At 54.7% G+C, this 25,380-nt stretch overlaps 3 protein-coding genes across 5 annotated transcripts in view; 1 reads left to right on the top strand and 2 right to left on the bottom strand.

The window, feature by feature from the left end:
- LOC140208517 (NACHT, LRR and PYD domains-containing protein 3-like) overlaps positions 1-25,380 on the top strand; it is a 467,255-nt gene that overhangs the window by 131,515 nt on the left and 310,360 nt on the right. The gene's annotated exons all lie outside the window — the stretch shown is intronic.
- LOC140208556 (uncharacterized) overlaps positions 1-25,380 on the bottom strand; it is a 211,476-nt gene that overhangs the window by 67,909 nt on the left and 118,187 nt on the right. Inside the window, exon 3 of the mRNA XM_072277304.1 lies at positions 3,865-4,391. Within this exon, the coding sequence (XP_072133405.1) occupies positions 3,865-4,391 (527 nt within the window). The remainder of the gene's footprint in view (positions 1-3,864; positions 4,392-25,380) is intronic.
- Positions 17,218-25,380, bottom strand: part of LOC140208512 (NACHT, LRR and PYD domains-containing protein 3-like) — a 62,256-nt gene continuing 54,093 nt past the window's right edge. For both annotated transcript variants that reach the window (XM_072277235.1, XM_072277237.1), the window contains 4 exons: positions 19,037-20,774; positions 18,503-18,589; positions 18,180-18,347; positions 17,218-18,033 (listed from right to left, as the gene is read on the bottom strand). In XM_072277235.1, coding sequence (XP_072133336.1) covers positions 17,946-18,033; positions 18,180-18,347; positions 18,503-18,589; positions 19,037-20,774 — 2,081 coding nt within the window. In that variant the 3' untranslated portion in view covers positions 17,218-17,945. The remainder of the gene's footprint in view (positions 18,034-18,179; positions 18,348-18,502; positions 18,590-19,036; positions 20,775-25,380) is intronic.

The raw sequence follows: 25,380 nt of genomic DNA, 5'->3' as shown, positions 1-25,380 counted from the left end.
GAGAAGTGGGGAGACAGAATGGAGGAGACGGGCATGTGGGTTGATGAAAAGAAAAGGTGGCGGTAGAAGTTAAAGATGTCGATGTTCATGCCATCGGGTTGTAAACTACCCGGATGTAATATGAGGTGTTGCTCCTTTAACCTGAGAGTGGACTCATCGAGTTAGTTAAACAATAAACCGTAAGGGAGAGTGGATTAATAATTTTCCCTTGGCATCCCTATTAAATCAATCCTCTCTCACTTTGAACCGGTGCCGTCTGGTTGTTGATTCCACAAAAGTGGGGAAAAGGACTGCGCACGTTCCCCAGTTCTGTACACTCAGGGTTTGGAACACCTGCATCATGTCAGCCTCAATCTCCTGCACTTCAAGGTGTGAAGTCCCAACCTGCCCAGCCTCTCTCCAGAACTCAGTCCCTCGAGTACCGGCACCATTCTCGTAAATCTCTCCTGCACTCATTCCAGATTGACGTCCTCTCTCCTACAGCAGAACGACCAAAACTGAATACAATAATCCAGGTGCGGATACCCTAACCCTAATGCAACCTCACTAGACTCTTCTTGAGCCATGAGATATGAGACAGAGGCTGCTCAGCCAATCGAGTCTGTTCCACCATTCCTTCGTGTCCAATTCATTATCCCTCTCAACTCCATTCTCCTGCTTTCTCCCCATAATCCTTGAACATCCATTTAAAATACACTCAATGACTTGGCGTCTACTCCGTCCATGGCAATGAATTCCAAAGATTTACCACTCCCTGACTACAGAAATTCCTCCTCATCTCTGCTGTCAGTGGATGCTCTGTACATTGAGGCCGTGGCCTCTGGTCCCAGACTCACACAGTATAGGGTGCATCTTCTTCATAGCCACTCTGTCGAGGCCTTTCAATACTTAATAGGTTTCAATGAGATCCCCTCTCTTTCTTCTGGACCAGCGAGAACAGAGTCAAAGATCTTCAGTTAACGCTTTCATTCCTGGAATCATTCTCGTGAACCTTCTCTGAACCCGCTCCGATATGAGCATATCTTTTTCTCAGATGGGAGGTCGGAAACTGCGTGATCTGACCAATGTGTTATAAAGCTCCAGTACCACATCCTTGCTCCTATATGCTAACGTTACAGTTGTCATCCTTAACTCAATCTGCAAGCAAACCTTTAGAGACTCCTGTTCACAGACTCCCAAGTACCTATTTCTGATTTTTGTATTTTCTCCCATTTATTTTTTTCTCTCTGTCTTTATTCTTTCTACCAATTGTACATGACTGGACACTTGCATACACTGTATTTCATCTGCTACTTCGTTGTCTGTTCTCCAAACCTATCAAAGTCCTTCTGCAGACTCTGGCTTTGCTCTAAACTACCTGTCCCGTACCTATCTTTGTATCAACTGCAAAGTTCATCACCAAGGTATCAATTCCGTCATCCATATCATTCAGATTTAATATGAAAAGATGTGGTCTCAATACTGACCCCTACGGAACACCATTAGTTAGCGACAGCAAAACAGAATTCTCCACATTATTCTGACTCTTTCTGCCTTGTCAGTCAATCTTCGACCCATACAAGCATCTTTCCTGTAATTCCATGAGCTGTGATCTTGTTCAGCAGCCTCACATGCAGCGACTTAGAGACATAGAAAACCTACAACACAGTATACAGGCCCTTCGGCCCACAAAGCTGTGCTGAACATGTCCTTGCCCTAGAATTACCTAGGCTTACCCATACTCCTCTATTTTTCTAAGCACCATGTACCTGTCCAGGAGACTCTTAAAAGACCCTATCAATTCCACCTCAACCACCGCCACTGGCAGCCCATTCCACACATTTACTACTCTCTGCATAAATTTACCCTTGATATCTCTTCTATACCTACATCCACGCACCTTAAAACAATGCCCTCTTGTGTTAGCCATTTCAGCCCTGGGGAAAAAACCTGTCTGTCCACATGATCAATGCCTCTCCTCATCTTATACACCTCTATCAGGTCACCTCTCATCCTCTGTCACTCCAAGGAGAAAAGGCCGACTATTTACACTCAACCCCACTTAGATTAACACTACCTTGGATGGAAGGAGGAAGAGAAATAACACACATGAAAAAAAAATCACAACCTGTCAGATAAAACTTACAAGTATATATTTTCATCAAAACTGAACTGGATTCAGCACTCCCTGTGTGTGTGTATCTGCAATCATGATAAGAAATACAGACCAGAAAACTTAGATCAGAGGCAAACTGAGAAAAATGAATCATCACTATGGAAGAAAAGATTAACCAGTGGAATGAGTATGACCCTCAATGGGAGACAGCCCAATGATCTGAGCAGACGAGATGGTGACAAGGAAGCATCGAACACCTGACTGAGAGTTGGAGACCTCTTCCCTGAAACAGAGGGGTTCCTTGCAGAAATACAGGACAAGGTGGTTCACAGAAAGAAAAAAAAATCAAAAATACATATAATACAAACAAACGAGGCAATAAATGCAGCAAATGCCGAGAAACCAGACACAATCCAACACATTCCAGGATCCTCTAGCAGTTTGAATCAATCTGGTTACTTATGAAGGTACAATCAAGAGGCAAACATCATTCACCAAAATCTTGCTTTAAAATACAAACTCATGAATAACCACCATAACTTCATTAAGGCATCATAAATTCAAGCCTGATCCAGTTAGGGACAGAATCTCACTATTTATAAGATAATCAATACATTATTACAGATAGGATAATCTAAAATAAACATCCCGATATAATATTACAGGATAAACACACAGGAACAACTCCCTCAATAGATAAAACCATTCCCACCACACACATGTTCCTCGACCAGTGGAGCACCTCACCACAGGTATTGTTTGTGTCATCAGTCAGACAACCGAATTATTTTCTCTGTCAATCAGCTTCCAACGTTTCCACTCTGTCATTCGCTGCCACACCCCACTGCTGATTCCCTTCTCATCACACGTTCTTACCCCGACCATCGTCCAGAGCCCCAAACTCTGCCCTGTGCAGACCCGCCTCTGGTTTCTGACCCTGCTCCGTTGAACATCCAACTAATGGTTTCCCATTCTGCTTTCAGTCTTTTGAGGACAGTGGTGTTTTCTAACAACCCTTTAGAGGCAGGGAAAATGGCCCATAATGTGGAAATGAGCCCTGAATAAGGAGATTAACTCCCAATGTCATTCTTCCTCAACCCAGAGATTAGAGGGATGAAGAACATCTCAGACAGAACTGCAGTCAGCTCGACTTCTTCAGTCCGCAGAAAATTCAACGGAAACCTCCTCACCCACAGAGTGGTGACTGTTTGGAACTCATCACCCTAGGGAGAGCGAGAGATGAACAGCAGGGGAGGATTTAAAAGGACTGTCATGGGACAGAATCACTGGCTGGGTCCAGCAGGCCTGAGTTGACTCTCTTCTGTACACTAGTTGTGTTATAAATTCACTAAGAACCGGAGACAGAGTTTAAAATAGAACTGATTTATTTATCACAGATCCAGAATATTAAACTCCAGTCCCATTAAAGGTGAATGTGCAGCAGAAGAAACTCCTCCCATGCCCAGTGACCAGGGTGCAGAACTGGGTGTGGTAAGCAGCAGCAATAATTGCAGAGTTCAGCACCGACAGTCACTCTCGAAATTGCATTCAGCAGTGGCGATGAACAAATATCCAGCATTCAGCTTATTGAAACTTTCTCCCCATTGTGAACCCGGTCATGTGTCACAAGGTTAGATAACGGAGTGAATCCCTTCCCACTTGCACAGCAGGTGAACGGCCTCTCCCCAGTGTGAACTCAATGATGCACATTTGTTGGCGATGGCTGAGAGAATCTCTTCCCAATGCCTGAGCAGGTGATCAGCCTCTACCCAGTGTGAACTCGCTGGTGTCTCAGTAGATTAGATGACTGAGTGAATCGCTTCCCACAGTCTGAGCAGATGAATGGCCTCTCCCCAGTGTGAACTGTCTGGTGTGCCAGTAGTTTGGATGACACAGTGAATCCCTTCCCACAGTCCGAGCAGGTGAACGGCTTCTCCCCAGTGTGAACTCGCTGATGTACCTTCAGACTGGATGAGCAAGTGAATCCCTTCCCACAGTCTGAGCAGGTGAACGGCCTCTCCCCGGTGTGAATTCGCTGGTGTCTCTGTAGGTCAGATGACCGAGTGAATCCCTTCCCACAGTCTGAGCAGGTGAACGGCCTCTCCCCCATGTGAACTGACTGGTGTGTCAGTAGTTGAGATGCCTGAGTGAATCCCTTCCCACAGTCCAAGCAGGTGAATGGTCTCTCTCCAGTGTGAACCCTCTGATGTACCTTTAGTTGGGATGATAAAGTGAATCCCTTCCCACAGTCTGAGCAGGTGAACGGCCTCTCCCCAGTGTGAAATCGCTGATGTACCTTCAGATTGAATGAGCAAACGAATCCCTTCCCGCAGTCTGAGCAGGTGAATGGCCTCTCCCCAGTGTGAACTCGTTGGTGACTCTGTAGATGGGATGACTGGGTGAATCCCTTCCCACAGTCTGGGCAGGTGAATGGCCTTTCTCCGGTGTGAACTCTCTGATGTACCTTCAGTTTGGATGCCTGAGTGAATCCCTTCCCACAGTCTGAGCAGGTGAACGGCCTCCCCCCAGTGTAAACTGACTGGTGTCTCAGTAGGTGAGATGACCGAGTGAATCCCTTCCCACAGTCTGGGCAGGTAAATGGCCTCTCCCCAGTGTGAAATGACCGGTGTGTCAATAGGTGAGATGACTGAGTGAATCCCTTCCCACAGTCTGAGCAGGTGAACGGCCTCCCCCCAGTGTAAACTGACTGGTGTCTCAGTAGGTGAGATGACCGAGTGAATCCCTTCCCACAGTCTGGGCAGGTAAATGGCCTCTCCCCAGTGTGAAATGACCGGTGTGTCAATAGGTGAGATGACTGAGTGAATCCCTTCCCACAGTCTGAGCAGGTGAACGGCCTCCCCCCAGTGTAAACTGACTGGTGTCTCAGTAGGTGAGATGACCGAGTGAATCCCTTCCCACAGTCTGGGCAGGTAAATGGCCTCTCCCCAGTGTGAAATGACCGGTGTGTCAATAGGTGAGATGACTGAGTGAATCCCTTCCCACAGTCTGAGCAGGTGAACGGCCTCTCTCCAGTGTGAACACGTTGGTGACTCTGTAGATGAGATGACTGAGCGAATCCCTTCTTACAGACTGAGCAGGTGAACGGCCTCTCCCCAGTGTGAACTCGCTGGTGAGCCATTAGGTCAGATAACCGAGTGAAACCTTCTCCACAAATTCAGCAGGTGACCAGCCTCTGCTCGATGTGAACTGACCGGTGTGTCCACAGGTGGGAAGACCGACTGAATCCCTTCTCACACACAGAACAGGTGAATGGCCTTGTCCCAGTGTGAACTTGCTGATGTACTTTCAGTTGAGATGACTGAGTGAATTCCTCCCCACAGTCTGAGCAGGAAGGATGATCGAGTGAATCCCTTGCTCCACTTCTTAAATATCTGGACAAAGACAGCAAAACTGGCGTGTTGTGTTCGAGATTTCCGTAGACAAATTCCTTGTCGTTTTTAACCTGTAAAAAGATTTACAAAATCCATCAATGGGTGTAGGACAACATTTCAGATGAGATTACTTTAGTTGCCAAGGTGTGATCTGGTATCACACTGTTGCAGTGTAGTTCCTCCCAAGTTGGAGAGAGAAATTATGTTGTAACTGGGCACAGTGCTTGTATCTGGAATGACCATCAAATTCTCTGATGCTCTTCCTGTCTCTCTAAGAATGGAGCATTTCTGCCATCTCCAATCTGTAACCTGGCTCAGTTTGACTCTCTCCATTGGTATTATTCCCTGTTCCCACTGAGCTGCACGGGTTCCTGGCCCCACAGTAACTGAAACACTCTCACACAAATAGCCTTGGTTAACATGCAGCTGGGATTTTCTTGTATGTACTGTTAATTTAAAGTGCCACAGTTTTAACGCCATGTAAATATCTCCAACTCAGATGTATGGTTGGTCTGCTCAGCTGTTAGAAGGAATTAGAGTAAACATTAGTATTATTTCATGTTCTTGACACAGAGTCATAGTAAATTACAACACAGAAACAGGCCCTTTGGCCCATCTAGTTGGTGCTGAGGCTTTTCAACTCCCTACTCCCGTACCCCTAACATGCAGGTACCTATACGAACATCTTAAATGTTGAAATTGAGCTCACATGCACCACTTGTGCTCATTCCACACCCGGATGACCATCTGTGTGAAGAAGTTGGAGGTGGACTGTCCGGGACTGAGATGAGGGGAAATGTCTTCTCTCACAGGGTGGTGAATGTCTGTAAATCCCCACCACAGAGGCCGGTGAAGATTCAGTGATCGTCCTCACATAAAACAGAGGCCGGCAGATGTGTGGAGACCGAACGGATCGAGGAAATGAGGATTGGGCAGAAACATGTGATCTCTGTCCCTCTCTCCCTCTCCCCTCCCTCTCCCTCCTCCCTCTTACCCGGCCATGTCCCCCCTTCCCCTCCCCTCCCTCCTGATCTCTGTCCCTCTCTCCCCGACCCCGACCCCGACACCCAACTCTCCCCTTCCTCTCTCCGTCTCCCCTCCCTCTCTCCGTCTCCCCTCCCTCTCCCTCCTCTCTCTTCCCCGGCCATGTCCCCCCTCCCCACCCCCTCCCTCCTGATCTCTGTCCCTCTCTCCCCGACCCCACCCCCAACTCTCCCCTCCCTCTCTCCGTCTCCCCTCCCTCTCCCTCCTCTCTCTTCCCCGGCCATGTCCCCCCACCCCCTCCCTCCTGATCTCTGTCCCTCTCTCCCCGACCCCAACCCCCAACCCTCCCCTCCCTCTCGCTGTCACCCCTCCCTCTCCCTTCTCTCTCTTTCCCGGCCATGTCCCCCCACCCCTCCCTTCCCTCCTGATCTCTGTCCCTCTCTCCCCGACCCCGCACTTCAACCCCCAACTCTCCCCTCCCTCTCTCCGTCTCCCCTCCCTCTCCCTCCTCTCTCCTCCCCGGCCATGTCCCCCCCTCCCCTCCCCTCTCTCCTGATCTCTGTCCCTCTCTCCCCGACCCCGACTCTGCACTTCAACCCCCAACTCTCCCCTCCCTCTCTCCATCTCCCCTCCCTCTCACTCCTCTCTCTTCCCCGGTCATGTCCCCCCATCCCCTCCCCACCCTCCTGATCTCTGTCCCTCTCTCCCCGACTCCGCACTTCAACCCCCAACTCTCCACTCCCTCTCTCCGTCTCCCCTCCCTCTCCCTCCTCTCTCTTCCCCGGCCATGTCCCCCCACCCCCTCCCTCCTGATCTCTGTCCATCTCTCCCCGACCCCGACCCCAACCCCAACCCCCAACTCTCCCATCCCTCTCTCCGTTTCCCCTCCCTCTCCCTCTTCCCTGGCCATGTCCCCCCACCCCCTCCTCTCCCTCCTGATCTCTGTCCCTCTCTCCCGGACCCCGACCCCCAACTCTCCCCTCCCTCTCTCCGTCTCCCCTCCCTCTGCCTCCTCTCTCTTCCCCGGCCATGTCCCCCCATCCCCTCCCCTCCCTCCAGATCTCTGTCCCTCTCTCCCCGACCCCGCACTTCTACCCCCAACTCTCCCCTCCCTCTCTCCGTCTCCTCTCCCTCTCCCTCCTCTCTCTTCCCCGGCCATGTCCCCCCGTCCCCTCCCCTACCTCCTGATCTCTGTCCCTCTATCCCCGACCACGACCCCCAACTCTCCCCTCCCTCTCTCCGTCTCCTCTCCCTCTCCCTCCTCTCTCTTCCCCGGCCATGTCCCCCCACCCCCTCCCCTCCCTCCTGATCTCTGTCCCTCTCTCCCCGACCCCAACCCCGCATTTCAACCCCGAACTCTCCCCTCCCTCTCCCTCCTCTCTCTTCCCCGGCCATGTCCCCCCACCCCCTCCCTCCAGATCTCTGTCCCTCTCTCCCCGACCCCGACCCCGCACTTCAACCCCAAACTCTCCCCTCCCTCTCTCCGTCTCCCCTCCCTCTCCCTCCTCTCTCTTCCCCGGCCATGTCCCCCCATCCACTCCCTCCTGATCTCTGTCCCTCTCTCCCCGACCCCGACCCCAACCCCCAACTCTCCCCTCCCTCTCTCCGTCTCCCCTCCCTCTCTCCGTCTCCCCTCCCTCTCCCTCCTCTCTCTTCCCCGGCCATGTCCCCCCATCCCCTCCCTCTCCCTCCTGATCTCTGTCCCTCTCTCCCTGACCCCGGCCCCGACCCCGACCCCCAGCTCCCCCCTCCCTCTCTCCGTCTCCCCTCTCTCTCCCTCCTCTCTCTTCCCCGGCCATGTCCCCCCACCCCCTCCCTCCTGATCTCTGTCCCTCTCTCCCCGACCCCGACCCCCAACTCTCCCCTCCCTCTCTCCGTCTCCCCTTCCTCTCCCTCCTCTCTCTTCCCCAGCCATGTCCCCCCACCCCCTCCCCTCCCTCCTGATCTCTGTCCCTCTCTGCCCGACCCCGACCCCGCAATTCAACCCCCAACTCTCCCCTCCCTCTCTCCGTCTCCCCTCCCTCTCCCTCCTCTCTCTTCCCCGGCCATGTCCCCCCATCCCCTCCCTCCTGATCTCTGTCCCTCTCTCCCCGACCCCGCACTTCAACCCCCAACTCTCCCCTCCATCTCTCCATCTCCCCTCCTTCTCCCTCCTCTCTCTTCCCCGGCCATGTCCCCCCACCCCCTCCCTCCAGATCTCTGTCCCTCTCTCCCCGACCCCGACCCCGCACTTCAACCCCCAACTCTCCCCTCCCTCTCTCCGTCTCCCCTCCCTCTCCCTCCTCTCTCTTCCCCGGCGATGTCCCCCCATCCCCTCCCTCCAGATCTCTGTCCCTCTCTCCCCGACCCCAACCCCGACCCCCAACTCTCCCCTCCCTCTCCCTCCTGTCTCTTCCCCGGCCATGTCCCCCCACCCCCTCCCTCCTGATCTCTGTCCCTCTCTCCCCGACCCCGACCCCGCACTTCAACCCCCAACTCTCCCCTCCCTCTCTCCGTCTCCCCTCCCTCTCCCTCCTCTCACTTCCCCGGCCATGTCCCCCCACCCCCTCCCCTCCCTCCTGATCTCTGTCCCTCTCTCCCCGACCCCGACCCCCAACTCTCCCCTCCCTCTCTCTGTCTCCCCTCCCTCTCCCTCCTCTCTCTTCCCCGGCCATGTCCCCCCCACCCCCTCCCCTCCCTCCTGATCTCTGTCCCTCTCTCCCCGACCCCAACCCCAACCCCCAACTCCCCCCTCCCTCTCTCCGTCTCCCCTCTCTCTCCCTCCTCTCTCTTCCCCGGCAATGTCCCCCCACCCCTCCCTCCTGATCTCTGTCCCTCTCTCCCCGACCTCAACCCCGACTCCCAACTCTCCCCTCCCTCTCTCCGTCTCCCCTCTCTCTCCCTCCTCTCTCTTCCTCGGCCATGTCCCCCCACCCCTCCCTCCTGATCTCTGTCCCTCTCTCCCCGACCCCGCACTTCAACCCCCAACTCTCCCCTCCCTCTCCCTTCTCTCTCTTCCCCGGCCATGTCCCCCCACCCCCTCCTTCCTGATCTCTGTCCCTCTCTCCCCGACCCCGACCCCCAACTCTCCCCTCCCTCTCCCTCCTCTCTCTTCCCCGGCCATGTCCCCCCACCCCCTCCGTCCTGATCTCTGTCCCTCTCTCCCCGACCCCGACCCCCAACTCTCCCCTCCCTCTCCCTCCTCTCTCTTCCCCAGCCATGTCCCCCCACCCCCTCCCCCCCTCCTGATCTCTGTCCCTCTCTGCCCGACCCCGATCCCGCACTTCAACCCCCAACTCTCCCCTCCCTCTCTCCATCTCCCCTCCCTCTCCCTCCTCTCTCTTCCCCGGCCATGTCCCCCCACCCCCTCCCTCCAGATCTCTGTCCCTCTCTCCCCGACCCCGACCCCGCACTTCAACCCCCAACTCTCCCCTCCCTCTCTCCGTCTCCCCTCCCTCTCCCTCCTCTCTCTTCCCCGGCCATGTCCCCCCTGCTCCTCCCCTCCCTCCTGATCTCTGTCCCTCTCTCCCCGACCCCGACCCCCAACTCTCCCCTCCCTCTCCCTCCTCTCTCTTCCCCGGCCATGTCCCCCCACCCCCTCCCTCCTGATCTCTGTCCCTCTCTCCCCGACCCCGCACTTCAACCCCCAACTCTCCCCTCCCTCTCTCCGTCTCCCCTCCCTCTCCCTCCTCTCTCTTCCCCGGCCATGTCTCCCCACCCCCACCCCCTCCCTCCTGATCTCTGTCCCTCTCTCCCCGACCCCGCACTTCAACCCCCAACTCTTCCCTCCCTCTCTCCGTCTCCCCTCCCTCTCCCTCCTCTCTCTTCCCCGGTCATGCCCCCCCATCCCCTCCCCTCCCTCCTGATCTCTGTCCCTCTCTGCCCGACCCCGACCCCCAACTCTCCCCTCCCTCTCTCCGTCTCCCCTCCCTCTCCCTCCTCTCTCTTTCCCGGCCATGTCCCCCCCTCCCCTCCCCTCCCTCCTGATCTCTGTCCCTCTCTCCCCGACCCCGGACTTCAACCCCCAACTCTCCCCTCCCTCACTCCGTCTCCCCTCCCTCTCCCTCCTCTCTCTTTCCCGGCCATGTCCCCCCACCCCCACCCCCTCCCTCCTGATCTCTGTCCCTCTCTCCCCGACTCCGCACTTCAACCCCCAACTCTCCCCTCCCTCTCTCCGTCTCCCCTCCCTCTCCCTCCTCTCTCTTTCCCGGCCATGTCCCCCCATCTCCTCCCCTCCCTCCTGATCTCTGTCCCTCTCTCCCCGACCCCGACCCCCAACTCTCCCCTCCCTGTCTCCGTCTCCCCTCCCTCTCCCTCCTCTCTCTTCCCCGGCCATGTCCCCCCACCCCCACCCCCTCCCTCCTGATCTCTGTCCCTCTCTCCCCGACTCCGCACTTCAACCCCCAACTCTCCCCTCCCTCTCTCCGTCTCCCCTCCCTCTCCCTCCTCTCTCTTTCCCGGCCATGTCCCCCCACCCCCTCCCTCCTGATCTCTGTCCCTCTCTCCCCGACCCCGACCCCCAACTCTCCCCTCCCTGTCTCCGTCTCCCCTCCCTCTCCCTCCTCTCTCTTCCCCGGTCATGCCCTCCCATCCCCTCCCCTCCCTCCTGATCTGTCCCTCTCTCCCCGAGTCCCCCCGTCCCTCGACACTCCCCACCGTTGACGGTTTACGTTTCCCGGTCTCCGGGTCCCCCCTTATCCCATCCCCCTCTCTCCCTCCCTCTCTCATCCCATCCCCCCTCTCCCTCCCCCCTTATCCCATCCCCATTCCCCCTTATCGCATCCCCCCTTCATCCCATCCCCCCTCCCTCCCCTCTCTCCCTCCCCCTCTCATCCCATCCCCCTCTCTCCCTCCCCCTCTGTCGCTCCTCCCTTCGTTCTCTCATCCCATCCCCCTCTGTCCCTCCCCTCTCCCTCTCCCTCCCCACTCTTCCCCTCTCCCTCCTCCTCTCTCACCCCTCTCATCCCATCCCCCTCTCTCCCTCCCCTCTCTCATCCCATCCCCCCTCCCTCCCCTCTCTCATCCCATCCTCCCTCCCTCCACCTCTCTCTCCCTCCTCTCAGGTTTTATCCCCCTCTCTCCCTCCTCCCTTCATTCACACTCTCTCATTCCTCTCCATTTTCACCTTTCTCCCCCTCTCTCTTCCAATTTCTCTATCTCTCTCTCCCTTGTTCCCATCCGCTCTTCCTTTCGACTTCCTGCTTCCTGCCTTCCTCTCGCCGCTCTCCTCCTTTCCAGTCTCTCTCTCTCTCTCTCCGTTCATCCGCCCCCGTCCGTTATCTCTCTCTGTCCCATCACTGTCCCTCCCCACCCCCTTCTCTCTGTCGTTCTCAGTCTATCTCTCTCTAAGTCCGCCCCCCCATACTCCCTCTCTCTCTCTCTGACACACACTCTCTCCCTCCCTCTCTCTCTCCGTCCATCCCCCACGTCTGTTATCTCTCTCTGTCCCATCACTGTCCCTCCCCACCCCTCTTCTCTCTGTCGTTCTCAGTCTATCTCTCTCTCTGTCCGCCCCCCCCACACTCCCTCTCTCTCTCTCTCTCTATCTCTGTCACCCCTTTCACACTCTCTCTCTCTCTCTGTCACCCCTTTCACACTCTCTCTCTCTCCCTCTCTCTCTCTCTGTCACCCCTTTCACACTCTCTCTCTCTCTCTGTCACCCCTTTCACACTCTCTCTCTCTCTCTCTCTCTCTCTCCCTCTCTCTCTGTCACCCCTTTCACACACACTCTCTCTCTCTGTCACCCCTTTCACACACTCTCTCTCTCTCTCTGCGACAGACCATCGCCTGCCTGGTCGCGAATGTGATCTGCGCTCTCGCCTGCCCTCCCGCCGTCATCCTGTACTCGCTGAACGTCCCGGTCTTCCCCTGCATCGGGTACTGCTACACCGGGTGCCGGATGGTGAGTGTTCCGCACCCCCCCCCCCGCACACCCAACACACTGGCGAACCAGCCCTCAACACCCCCTCAACCGCCGGAGATCTCCACTCGGCCTTCCCCTCTCCCGCGACGCTTTCCTCCCTCCCGGTAGCGCTCCCTCCCTCCACGCCAAGCTCCCTCAGAACCCCCCCTCCCCTCGGTTGTAGCGTCCCCTCCCCCGGCAGCTCCTTCCACAGACGGGCCACCCTCTGGGTGAAACAGTTTCCCCTCGGAGTCCCCTATTAAATCTCTAAAACCTGCGCCCTCTGGATCTCGATTCCCCGACCCTGGGGAAATGTCTGTGTTCGTTCACCCTGTCTGTGCCCCTGGTGGTTTTACACACCCCTGTCAGGTCATCCCGACACTCCCGGGAATAAATTCCCAACCCGCCCGACCTCTCTCCGTAACTCAGTCCCTCCAGTCCCGGCGACATCCCCGTAAATCCCCAGGATCTCCGGTCTCCTGTTCCCGGTGTCCGATCCGACGATGGCGGGGATGCCGAACGCCGCCTTCACCGCCCCGTCTCCCCGTCACCCCACTTTCAAGGAACCGTCACCCCCCTCTCCATCACCCAAAACCTGTCACCCCTGTCACCCCCTCTCCGTCACCCTAAACCTGTCACGCCTGTCACCCCCTCTCCGTCTCCCCACTTTCAGGGAACCGTCACCCGAAACCTGATGTGTTCCGTGAAGAGAAAGCTACATTCCCGAGACAGGAGTTACCAGAGATTTCTCTCCACTCCCCCCAACACTTGTAAACACATCTCCCTCTCCCACACTCCCCCTCTCTCCCCACCCAACGCGCTCCTTCCCTCTCCCCCGACTTTACCCCCATACCCAAACAACTCTTCCCCTCCTCCTTCTTACCGGCCATCTCTCCCTCTTCACTCCCCCCCTCACTATCTCTTCCCCTCTCACCCCTCCCTCGGAACTACCCCCTCTTCTCTCTCACACTCTCAACTCTCCACACTCTAGCTCTCCTCTCTGCTCAACTTTGTCTTTCACCCCCCTTTCCCCCTTTCCGTCTCTCACCCCCTCTCTCCCCTCTGCCTCGTTCACCCCTCTCTGTCCCTCATCCCCTCTCCGTCTCTCCCCCCTCTGTTCTCCACCTTTCTCTCCCTCCCTGTCCGACCTCTCTCATCTCCAGCCTCTCACATTTCCCTCCCACCTCTCTCTACCCTCTGACTTCCACCACTCTCTCCCCCCCGTCTGACTCTCCCTTTATCAACTGCTCTGTGCCACCTCTCCTCTTTCTCCCCATCTCTCTCCCACCCACCCCCTCTCTTCCTCACCCATCGCCCCCCAGTCTCTTCCTCCCCGTCTGGGTCTCCCACCTCCGCCTACCCCAAACTCCCGCTCCCGACCCTACCCTCTCTCCCCCCTCTTCTGTCTCTCTCTTCCCCGGCCCGAGCCCTTCTCTCTCCCTCTCTCACCCCATGTCTCCCTCTCTCCCTCTGGCAGAGGTCTGTGAGCGGGGTGACGGTGATTTTGCTGGTGAACTGCCTGGTCTCCCTGGTGATGTCCGTCCTCACGGCCATCGTCAACTGCAGGAACCTCGAGTGCTGCGCCGTGCGGCCTCCGGTGGTGAGTGGGATCTTCCTGTGCACCGGGGGGGTGTGGGCGGCGGGGGATGGGACATGGGTGGGAGAGATGGGGGGAGATGGAAAGAGGGTGGGGAGAGATGGGAGGGAGCAAGAGAGAGAGATGGGGGCAGAAAGGGAATGAAAGGGGTGGGGAGAGGAGGATAGGGAGGGGGAGAGAGAGGTGGGAGGAAGAGATGGAGGGACAGAGGGGGTGGAGAGAGGGACGGAGGGAGAGAGAGGCTGTGGGAGTGGGTAGTGGATCCCGTCTCCTCTCCTCACCTTCTCTTTCTCCCGTCCCCTCCTCAATCTGATCCCTCCTCTCCCCCACCCACAGAGAATGATGGTGATCCACGCTAACCAGCTCGCACCGCCGGACCTCACCTCCATCTTCTCCAGCGAACCGGCGCCCACCCCGGCCTCTGACGGGCCCCAGTGCCGACACATTCCCCGCTCCACGGGACAGCCCAAAGGATTCGGGCCGAGCGGCCTGAAAGGAAAATCAAGGCCGGATTTTGGAGACGGAGTTGGGGGTGGGGGTTGGTGGGTAACATTCCCGTGGTCACATTCCTCCCCGTGGGAACCCCCCAGTTCAAGCTCCCTTGTTACGAGTCGCCCTGTCCCACCCGCGGCATCCGGTCACTCCTGACACACTCCGCTCTCTGTCCCCTCTATCACCGCCCGTCTCACCCTGGCTGGTGGCCATTTTGTGATGGTTATCATTGAAACTGCTCTCCCAGCATCGTAGAAATAGTCACACCCTTTTCCTCACCTCCCACTCACTTCCCTCCCTGTTTATTCAATCTCAACTCCTCATCGCCCTCTCTTTCAGTTACCCTGTGAGTCTCTCCACTACTCACTCCATCACTCCTGACACCCTCCCCTCTCCGTCCCCTTGTCCTTTCTCCTGCCATCCAACACATCCTGGGTGGTGAACGTTGTCCGATGGGAAATTTCGCTCCCTCACCCGATCCCTTCCCTCTCTCGTTGAGTGAGTCTCTCCCCTCTCCCTCCGTTCAGACACTCAACTCTCCGTCCCATCAGCCCAGATCGCGTCTCGACCTCTCGCTCCCCATTTCCCCTGTCCGCGCTCTCCTTCTTGCCGTCCGTCTTATTTGCGAAGGATCGAAATCACCCACCCTTCCCCCACACGCCCCATCCTGTTCCTGCCCACCCTCTCCTTTCAGACCCCTCTTTCCTGGTCCTGCAACTTCCCCTCCCTTCCCGTCCCATCAGATCCCCTCCCACCTCGTCCCATTACTTTCCCTCCTTCCTGGTCAGATCACTCCCGCTCCCTTCCTGTCGTTTCACTCCTCCTCACCCCGACTCTATCTTATCCACATCACCACCAGTTTGTGACAGGAACTTTCGCCTCCCCTTTTCGTCCCCTATTGAGTCAATGACTTCGCCACGGTCACCGTCTCATCAGTCCACTCCTCGTCCCGTCACTCCTCTTCCTCCCAAACCCCTCACCCCTCCTCCCCAAAACCCACATGTATATGTGTATGTGTGAATATCTGAGATATATACATTAGTTTATTCAATGACAAAATTATTAGAATTAAAACATACATGAAATACCCAAGACTATATAAAACACAAATTAAAATACTGTTATTACAATCAATAACACACTCAATCCCGGGATTGTATCCACGGGCACCGCATGTTCCTTCGCCATAGATTCTGTGTGCGACTGTGACCATTGTAAGTCAGTGTCTCACTCCATCCCTGGCGGCCACATTAACCAAGGAACACACACAAAAATTCTGGTGAACACAGCAGGCCAGGCAGCATCTCTAGGAAGAGGTACAGTCGACGTTTCGGGTCGAGACCCTTCGTCAGGACTAATTTAAAGAAGAGATAGTCAGAGATTGGAAAGTGGGAGGGGGAGGGGGAGGGATGGGGCCAAGAGCTGGACAGTTAATTGGCAAACGGTATACAGAGTTGGAGAAGGGGGGGGGGGTCATGGGACAGGAGGCCTAGGGAAAAAGAAAGGGGAGGTGAACCCACTATAGTGAGAGGGACAGAGGGAGAAAAAAGGGAGAGAAAAAATGGGGAAAAATAATAATGATAATAAATAATAAATAAGGGATGGGGTACAAAGCAGAGGTGGGGCATTAACTGAAGTTAGAGAAGTCAATGTTCATGCCATCAGATTGGAGGCTACCCAGACGGAATATAAGGTGTTGTTCCTCCAATCTGAGTGTGGCTTCATCTTTACAGTAGAGGAGGCCGTGGAAAGACATGTCAAAATGGGAATGGGACGTGGAATTAAAATGTGTGGCCACTGGGAGATCCTGCTTTCTCTGGTGGACAGGGCTTAGTTGTTCAGCAAAGCGGTCTCCCAGTCTGCGTCGGGTCTCGCCAATATATAGAAGGCCACATCGGGAGCACCGGACGCAGTATATCACCCCAGCCGACTCACAGGTGAAGTCTCGCCTCACCTGGAAGGACTGTCTGGGGCCCTGAATGGTGGTGAGGGAGGAAGTGTAAGGGCATGTGTAGCACTTGTTCCGCTTACAAGGATTAGTGCTGGGTGGGAGATAGGTGGGAAGGGATGTTGGGGGGACGAATGGACAAGGGAGTCACTGGGATTGTGTGATGGAACGGCGTGGAGGGAGCTTCACGCTGTGTCTGACCCCAGGAGTGTGTGATGGGACGGTGTGGTGGGAGATTCACGTTGTGTCTGACCCCGGGAGTGTGTGATGGGACGGTGTGGAGGGAGCTTCACGCTGTGTCTGACCCCGGGAGTGTGTGATGGGACGGTGTGGTGGGAGATTCACGCTGTGTCTGACCCCGGGAGTGTGTGATGGGACGGTGTGGTGGGAGATTCACTCTGTGTTTGACCCCGGGAGTGTGTGATGGGACGGTGCGGAGGGAGATTCACTCTGTGTTTGACCCCGGGAGTGTGTGATGGGATGGTGTAGAGGGAGTTTCATGCTGTGTCTGACCCCACGAGTGTGTGATGGGACTTTATTTATTGTTTCCCTTTTTTGTCCCCTTGCCCGTCCTCTGGGTTCCCCCTCCTCCCCCTTTTCCTTCTCCCTAGGCCTCCTGTCCCATGATCCTCCCGTATCCCCTTTTGCCAATCACCTGTCCAGCTCTTGACTCCATCCCTCCCCCTCCTGTCTTCTCCTATCATTTTGGATCTCCCCCTCCCCCTCCAACTTTCAAATCCCTTACTCACTCTTCCCTCAGTTAGTCCTGACGAAGGGTCTCGACTGTACCTCTTCCTAGAGATGCTGCCTGGCCTGCTGCGTTCGCCAGCAACTTTGATGTGTGTTGTTTATTATCAAAGTTCTTATTTGTCACCATATACTACCCCGAGATTCATTTTATTGCAGTCATTTACAGGACAATAAATCAATATAGCAGAATTTATGAAAAACTATACAAAAACGAAGACTAACCAACGAGCAACGTGCAAAGGAAGGGAAATTTGTGCAAATAAAATATTAAATAATACTGACACGAGTTGTAAATTATTTGAAAGTGAGTCCGTAGGTTGTGGAATCAGTTCAGAGTTGATGTGAGTGAAGTTATCCACGCCGGTGTCTCAGAAAAAACCCGCCATCATCGGGCCCTTCCTGTCTGTGTAATTCCCCGGCATCAAACGTAAAAGTTGCCCGTGGACGCAGCAGGCCAGCCAGCATTACGTACTCCCGGGATAGTCCCACCCCGGGACACCGGTGTCCCAGACTGAGCCCCGGCCCCTGGGCTCTTCCTGTCTGTGTCATTCCCGGGGTCCCGAACCCGCACATCCGGCAGAAGCAGCGCCACTGGACAGGAGGCAGAAATACGTCACCACGGGAGACCAGCGAACGACGCACAGCGCGAGCCTGAAGCTAGTTCCGTTAAAAACGGTTGGGAATTAAACCTGGCGCGTGGCCATTAAAGGTAAGGGGAAGTGGGGGGCGGGGGGTTAAAGGGGAGGGCGGGGAATCGGCCAAACTGTCGGCATCCCGCGGGCGGGGATGTTCACACATTCAGATGTTCACACGAACACTGTCAGTCCGGGTCTGGGTTCCTGCAGAGATCTCAGTTCCTTCTCCCCGGTCTCACTGAACCGATTGTCGTACAGCCTGAAACAGATGGGAGAATAAAGATGAAATAAACAGATTACACAACAGTGTCAGTAACAGGGGACAACACTCACAGACAAATATCACCAGAAAACCCGCGGATCCGCTGATATTTTATCACATTGAACATTAACACAAACACTCACCCGATCCGCTCCAGACTCGGGAGGGTCAGTATGAGGCGGCGGAGAGCGGGGACAGATCGGTCTGTCAGCGAGTTGTAACCCAGATTCAGCTCCGTCAGTGATGGGTTTGTACTGAGAGCGGAGACGAGATCCTCGACACCAGAATCTGTGAGACCGACCTCACTCAGCCTGGAGATGAGAGAGAGTGAGGGTGAGGGACACAGAGAGACAGGAGACGGTACAAATCCCCAGTGTTTATCAGTAACACAATTACTGATCACATTAATGTTCAGTGTCAGACACCCAGTGACTGTAAACACAATCTCCCACAGTCTGGTACTTACCCCAGTGTCTGTATTTTACACTCCGGGTTCCTCAGAGCCGCAGACACCAGTTTCACTCCTGAATCTCCCAGTTTATTAAAACTCAGTCTAAACACAAACAGACAAATTGATGCACAAAGTGATTCAAACTGTGGGTCTGAGGGAATTTCTCTCACTCGGATATTTCAGGAAACATTAAACCCTTCAGTAAATCACTGATCGGAGATCCCATCACTGTCAATGTCCCTCACTGCCCAGCTCCAGGGTATTCACCGAATGTCAGTAATTTAGTCTGTCGATGTGACCCTGTAAACTCCACATATTCTGTCTCATTCCCCGATGGCTAGAAAAGTGTTACTGATGTGAGAGGGTCGGGAGGGGCAGGGATGAAGGAGGAACGGGGATGGGGAAGAGAGATCCCACAGGACGAAGGGTGATGGCATTTGTTACAATTCTTCACAATCGTATTTATCACAGTTTTACCCAAATCCCTTTACACTGAAACAACACAACTGGACAGTTTCACAGTTCAGAGTGAGAGATAAATCAAGTTACCTCAACTCCCGGCACTTGTGCAGCCCGGGTCCCAGCCGCTGGATTCCTTCACACTGAATGTGGCATTTCCCCAGGTCGAGCTGTTTTATTGTATCACAGAGTCCGATGACATGAGACAGGACCGCGCAGTCAATCGGGGTCAGTGTCATTTCACTGAATGAAAGTTTTTCCACTGATCCCAGTGCGGCCTGAGCCAGTCCACGATTCTGAGACTCAAACAGGTAGTGCAATGTGTTCAGGAGGCTCCTTTTACCAGCTTCACTCCATGTGTTTCCACTCTGGCGTTTAACCTCCTCCTTCACCCAGTCAATCACACGGCAGGTTGTTTGATGAGGAAATGGGCCCAGAATCTCCTCCAGGCCCCGAGCTGTCATTGGGTTGGAGAGACCAGCAACAAAACGGAGAAATACCTCAAATCGACCGTCTGTCGTGCTGTGGGCTTCAGTGAGGAATCTCAGAATATCCCCGGGATGTGGATTCAGGAATTGTACGACTGCAGCTACAAACTCTTGGATGGTGAGGTGTGGGAATGTGTACACCACGCTCCGGGCAGAATCCTCTCTCTCCAAAAGCTCCATCAGGAACCCGGACAGGAACTGGGAAGGCTGCAGATTGTATTTGATCAAATCTCCATCTGTAAATACAATCTTCTTCTCGGACACTCCTCTGAAGGCCATCTGACCAACCCTGAGTAACACATCACGGGGGTTCTCAATCTCATGGCCGTGGTTTTTCAGGATGTTGTAAATATAGTAGCAATATAGTTGGGTGATGGTCTTGGGAACTCTCTGCGGGTCCCTGACTCTTTGTGTGAAGTAAGGACCCAGTGCCAGAGCGAGGATCCAGCAGTAGGAGGGGTTGTAGCTCATGGTGTACAGGATCTCGTTCTCCTTCACGTGTCTGAAAACAGCTGCTGCCACCGACTGATCTTCAAAATGCCTGATGAAATATTCCTTCCGTTCCTCACCAACAAATCCCAGGATTTCAGCCCAGACACTGATCTTCGCCTTTTCCAATAAATGTAATGCAGTGGGACGGGTGGTCACCAGCACTGAACACCCTGGGAGCAGCTTGTGCTGGATTAAACTGTACACAATGTCAGACACCTTGCACTTGAATTCAGGATCTGTGCATGTGGACCGAGGTTCTGTGTCTCTCTGACCGTCAGCAAAATCAATTTTGTCATTGAATTCATCCAAACCATCAAATATAAACAGCAATCCCTCTGGGTTCTTCCAGACCTCTCTCAGGATATTCCCAAAGTAAGGATACTGATCCAGAATCAGTTCCTTCAGGTTTATTCTGCTGTTAATGGAATTTAAATCCCGGAATTTGAAACTAAAGGCAAACTGGAATTGTTGGAATATTTCCCCCGTGGCCCAGTCATAAACAATCTTTTGTACCATTGTTGTTTTCCCAATCCCTGGCACTCCGGCCACTGCTGCCGAACTCCCAGATTTGGATTTACTCCGGGAAAAGCTGCTCTGGAACAACTGATCTGTCCGGAGTTTCTCCAGCTCTCTGCGGAGATGTTCCTCTCTCCACTCCTCGTGGTCTCTGCCTCTTGCCAGCAGCTCATGTTCCACCAGTCTCCGATCTCGAACAGTAGAAATGACCGTGAGCTCAGCGTATCGATCAACCAGCTGGAAAACCTTCACCTTCTCCCTCATCAGGATCGTGTTCACTCTCAGTGTTTCAGTTTGTGCCCGCAGAGTCTCCTTGTGTTTCTGTTGAACATCTTCCATGGGAACAGACAGTGGACAAACTGTTAGATGCCTCAACTCAGAACTCAGTATTTAAGCACACAAGAGTTAGCTCAAAGCTATTGCATTAATTGGATTCTTCAATGGATGCTCGAACAGTAAATTCCATTTACAGACCCCTGACTGGACAGAGAAGCCTGTTCTAGATAAACACCAGATCATCACATTTCCACACGCTGTGATGGTGAGTATTTCCCTGGTAGTTTACTGACCTCCAAGTGTCCCGTACTGGCCAAACTCCCACTACTGTCAGAGCTATCATTGTTCCTGTGGAAGAAACTTTTAATCTCCAGTGTTCATGTGGTGTATGGAGATGGAGAAGAATGTAGTGGGCATTCTGTCAAAGGAACAGGTCGGGGAATCACAGCTCCCCCTCCCCTCTCACCATCACTGATTCAAAATACAAAGAGGTAGCTTTGCTGATCAGCACCTGCACCGTGGCTGGGTGGTTGGGTTGTGTGGGATATTAAAGTGTGTTCGAATCCTGTCATGGGTGTTCGGACGCGGTCTGGACCTTGCCAGGAGTGTGTGGGATCCGACAGAGTATCAGGACCCTGTCAAGGGCGTGTGGGGTGTCACAGTGTGTCAGGATTCTGTCAGGAGTGTGTGGTGTCTCACAGTGTATCAGGTCCCTGTCATACATGTGCAGGGTCTCACAGTGCGTCACGAACCTGTCAGGGACGTGTGGGGTCTTACAGTGTGTCAGGACCCTGTCAGGAGTGTGTGGGATCTCACAGTGTGTCAGCGGTGTGTGCGGTCTCACAGTGTTTCAGGAGCCTGTCAGGGACGTGTGGGGTCTTACAGTGTGTCAGGACCCTGTCAGGAGTGTGTGGGATCTCACAGTGTGTCAGGGGTGTGTGTGGTCTCACAGTGTGTCTGGGGCTTGTCAGGGGTGTGTGGGGTCTGACAGTGTGTCAGGACCCTCTCATGGATGTGTGGGATCTCACAGGGTGTCAGGACCATGCTCGGAGTGTTTGGGGTCTCACATTGGGTAAGGACACTGCGAGGTGTATGTGCGGCCTCGCAGTGCGTCAGGAGCTTGTCATGGATGTTTGTCGTCTCACAGTGTGTCAGGAACCTCTCAGGGGCGTGTGGGGTCTCACAGTGTGTCAGGAACCTGTCAGGGGAATGTGGTGTCTCACAGTGTGTCAGGACCCTGTCAGGGGTGTGTGGGGTCTCACAGTGTGTCAGGAACCTCTCAGGGGCGTGTGGTGTCTCACAGTGTGTCAGAAACCTGATAGGGCCGTGTGGGGTGTCACAGTGTGCCAGGACACTCTCAGGAGTTTGTGGGGTCTCACAGTGCGTCAGGTCCCTGTCAGGGGTGTCCGGGGCTTCACAGTGCGTCAGAACCCTGACAGGGACTTAGGGGTTTCACATGGTGTGAGGCTGCTGCCAGGGGTGTATGGGTTCTAACAGTGTGTCAGGATCCTGTCAGGGACGTGTGGGGTCTCACAGTGTGCCAGGACCCTGTCAGGTGTGTATGGGGTCTCACAGTGTGTCAGGAACTTGTCAGGGACGTGTGGGGTCTCAACAGTGTGTTATGTCCCTGTCAGGGACGTGTGGGTCTCACTGTGTGTCAGGACCATGTCATGGATGTGTGGGGTCTCACAGTGTGTCAGGACACTGCCAGGTGTATGTGCGGTCTCACAGTACGTCAGGACCCTGTCATGGATGTGTGTCATCTCACAGTGTGTCAGGAACCTCTCAGGGGCGTGTGGCGTCTCACAGTGTGTCAGGGCCCTGTCAGGGAAGTGTGGGGTCTCACAGTGTGTCAGGACCCTCTCATGGATGTGTGGGATCTCACAGTGTGTCAGGTCCCTGCCAGGAGTGTTTGGAGTCTCACATTGTTTCAGGACCCTGTCAGGTGTGTGTGGTGTCTCACAGTGTGTCAGGAACCTGTCAGGGACGTGTAGGATCTCACAGTGTGTTAGGTCCTTGTCAGGGACTTGTGGGGTCTCACAGTGTGTCAGGACACTGCCAGGAGTGTGTGGTGTCTCACAGTGTGTCAGAACCCTGTCAAGGACCTCTGGGTTTTCATATTGTGTCAGGACACTGTCAGGGGTGTGCGGGGTCTCACGGTGTGTCAGGATCCTGTCAGGATTGTGTGGGGTCTGACTGTGTGTCAGGAACTTGTCAGTTGTATGTGGGTTCGGGCAGTATGTCAGAAACATATCAGGGGTGTGTGGGGTCTCTCACTCTGTCAGGACCTTGTCAGGTGTGTGTGAGGTCTCACAGTATGTCGGGACCCTGTCATGGACGTCCAGGGCCTCACAGTGTGTCAAGAGCCTATCACAGACGTGTGGGGTCTCACAGTATGTCAGGACCCTATCAGGGGTGTGTGGGGTCTCACAATGTGTCAGGACCCTGTCAGACGTTTGCAGAGTCTCACTGTGTGTCAGGACCCTGGCAGACGTTTGCAGGGTCTCACTGTGTGTCAGGACCCTGTCAGGTGTGTGTGGTGTCTCACAGTCTGTCAGGAACCTGTGAGTGGTGTGTGTGGGATCTCATAGTGTGTCCGGACACTGTCCGGTGCGTGTGTGTGGTGTCTCACAGTCTGTCAGGGACGTGTGGGGTCTCACAGTGTGTAAGAACTTTGTCAGGGACCTCTGAGGTTTCACATTGTGTCAAGAAACCATCAGGTGTGTCTGGGTTCTGACAGTGTGTCAGGACACTGTCAGGTGTCTGTCGCGTCTGACAGTCTGAGTGGTGTGTGTGGGGGTCTCACAGTGTGTCAGGACCCTGTCAGGGACATCTGGGGTTTCACATTATGTCAGGACACCTTCAGGGGTGATTTAGGACACTGACAATGGTGTGTCGGTCTCACAGTGTGTCAGGACCCTGTCAGGTGTGTGTGGGTTCTCACAGTTTGTCAGGACTCAGTCATGGATGTGTGGTGTCTCACAGTGTGTCCGGGCCCTGTCAGGGTCCTGTGCGGTCTCACAGTGTTGTAGGACCCTGTCAGGGGTGTTTTAGGACTCTGTCAGCGGTGTGTGGGGTCTCACAATGTTTTAGTATCCTGTCAGGGATATGGGGTCTCAAGGTGTGTCTGTCCCATAACAGGGGCGTGTGGGGTCTCACAGTGTGTCAGGACCCTGTTAGACATGTGCAGGGTCTCACAGTGTGTCAGGACCCTGTTAGACATGTGCAGGGTCTCACAGTGTGTCAGGAACCTGTCAGGAGTGTGCGGGGTCTCACAGTGTGTCAAGACCCTGTCAGGTGTGTGTGTGTGGTCTCAAGGTCTGTCAGGACCTTGTCGGGGCTGTGCGGGGTCTTGCGGTGTGTCAGGACCCTGTCAGGGACGTCTGTGGTCTCATAGTCTTTCAGGACACAGTGAGGGACTTGTGGTATCTCACAGTGGGTCAGGACACTGTCAGAGACTTCTGGGGTTTCACATTGTGTCAGGACGCAGTCAGGGGTGTGCGGGGTCTCACAGTGTGTCAGGTCCCTGTCAGACGTGTGCAGGCTCTCACAGTGTGTCACGACCCTGTCAGGAGTGTGTGGGGTCTCATAGTGTGTCAGGGGTGTCTGTGGTCTCACAGTGTGTCAGGGCCCTGTCAGGGAAGTGTGGGGTCTCACAGTGAGTCTGGACCAGGTTAGGGGTGTGTGGGGTCTCACAGTGTGTCAGGACCCTCCCAGGAGTGTTTGGAGTATCACATTGTGTCAGAACCCTGTCAGGTGTGTGTGGTGTCTCACAGCGTGTTAGGTCCTTGTCAGGGACGTGTGGGGTCTCACAGTGAGTCAGGACACTGCCAGGTGTATGAGGGGTGTCACAGTGCGTCAGGACCCTGTCATGGCTATGTGTCGTCTCACCGTGTGTCAGGAACCTGTCAGGTGCGTGTGGGGTCTCACAGTGTGACAGGAAGCAGTCAGGGACGTGTGGGGTGTCACAGTGAGTCAGGATCTGTCAGGAGTGCGTGGGTTCTCACAGTGTGTCAGGACCCTGTCAGCGACGTGCTGGGTTTTACAGTGTGTAAGGACCCTATCAGGAACTTGTCGGGTTTCACATTGTGTCAGGACACGGTCAGGGGTGATTTAGGACACTGAACGGGGTGTGTGGGTCTCACGGTGTGTCAGGACCCTGTAAGGTGTGTGTGGGGTCTCACAGTGTTTGAGGATCGTGTCAGGTGTGTGTGGGGTTTCACTGTGCGTCAGGACCTTGTCATGGATGTGTAGTGTCTCACAGTGTGTCAGGGCCTTGTCCGGGGTGTGTGGGTTCACAGTGTGTCAGAGCCCTTTCAGGGACGTGTGCGGTTTCACAGTGTTATAAGACTGTGTCAGGGGTGTTTTAGAACACTGTGGGCGGTGTGTGGGGTCTGACAGTGTTTCAGTATGCTGTCAGGGATATGGGGTCTCAAAGTGTGTAGGTCCCCTAACAGGGGTGTGTGGGGTCTCACATCAGTGAGGACCCTGTCAGACGTGTGCTGGGTCTCACAGGGTGTCAGGAACTTGTCAGGGACGTGAGGGCTATCAAAGTGTATCAGGACCCTGTCAGGGGTGTGTGGGTTCTGACAGTGTGTCAGTACACTGTTAGGTTTGTCTGGGGTCTCACAGTCTGTCAGGAACCTGTCAGGGGTGTGTGGG

The sequence above is a fragment of the Mobula birostris genome, chromosome 13, assembly GCF_030028105.1.
Source record: "Mobula birostris isolate sMobBir1 chromosome 13, sMobBir1.hap1, whole genome shotgun sequence".
NCBI lineage: Eukaryota > Metazoa > Chordata > Chondrichthyes > Myliobatiformes > Myliobatidae > Mobula > Mobula birostris.
This window is presented reverse-complemented; position numbering and strand designations above follow the sequence as displayed.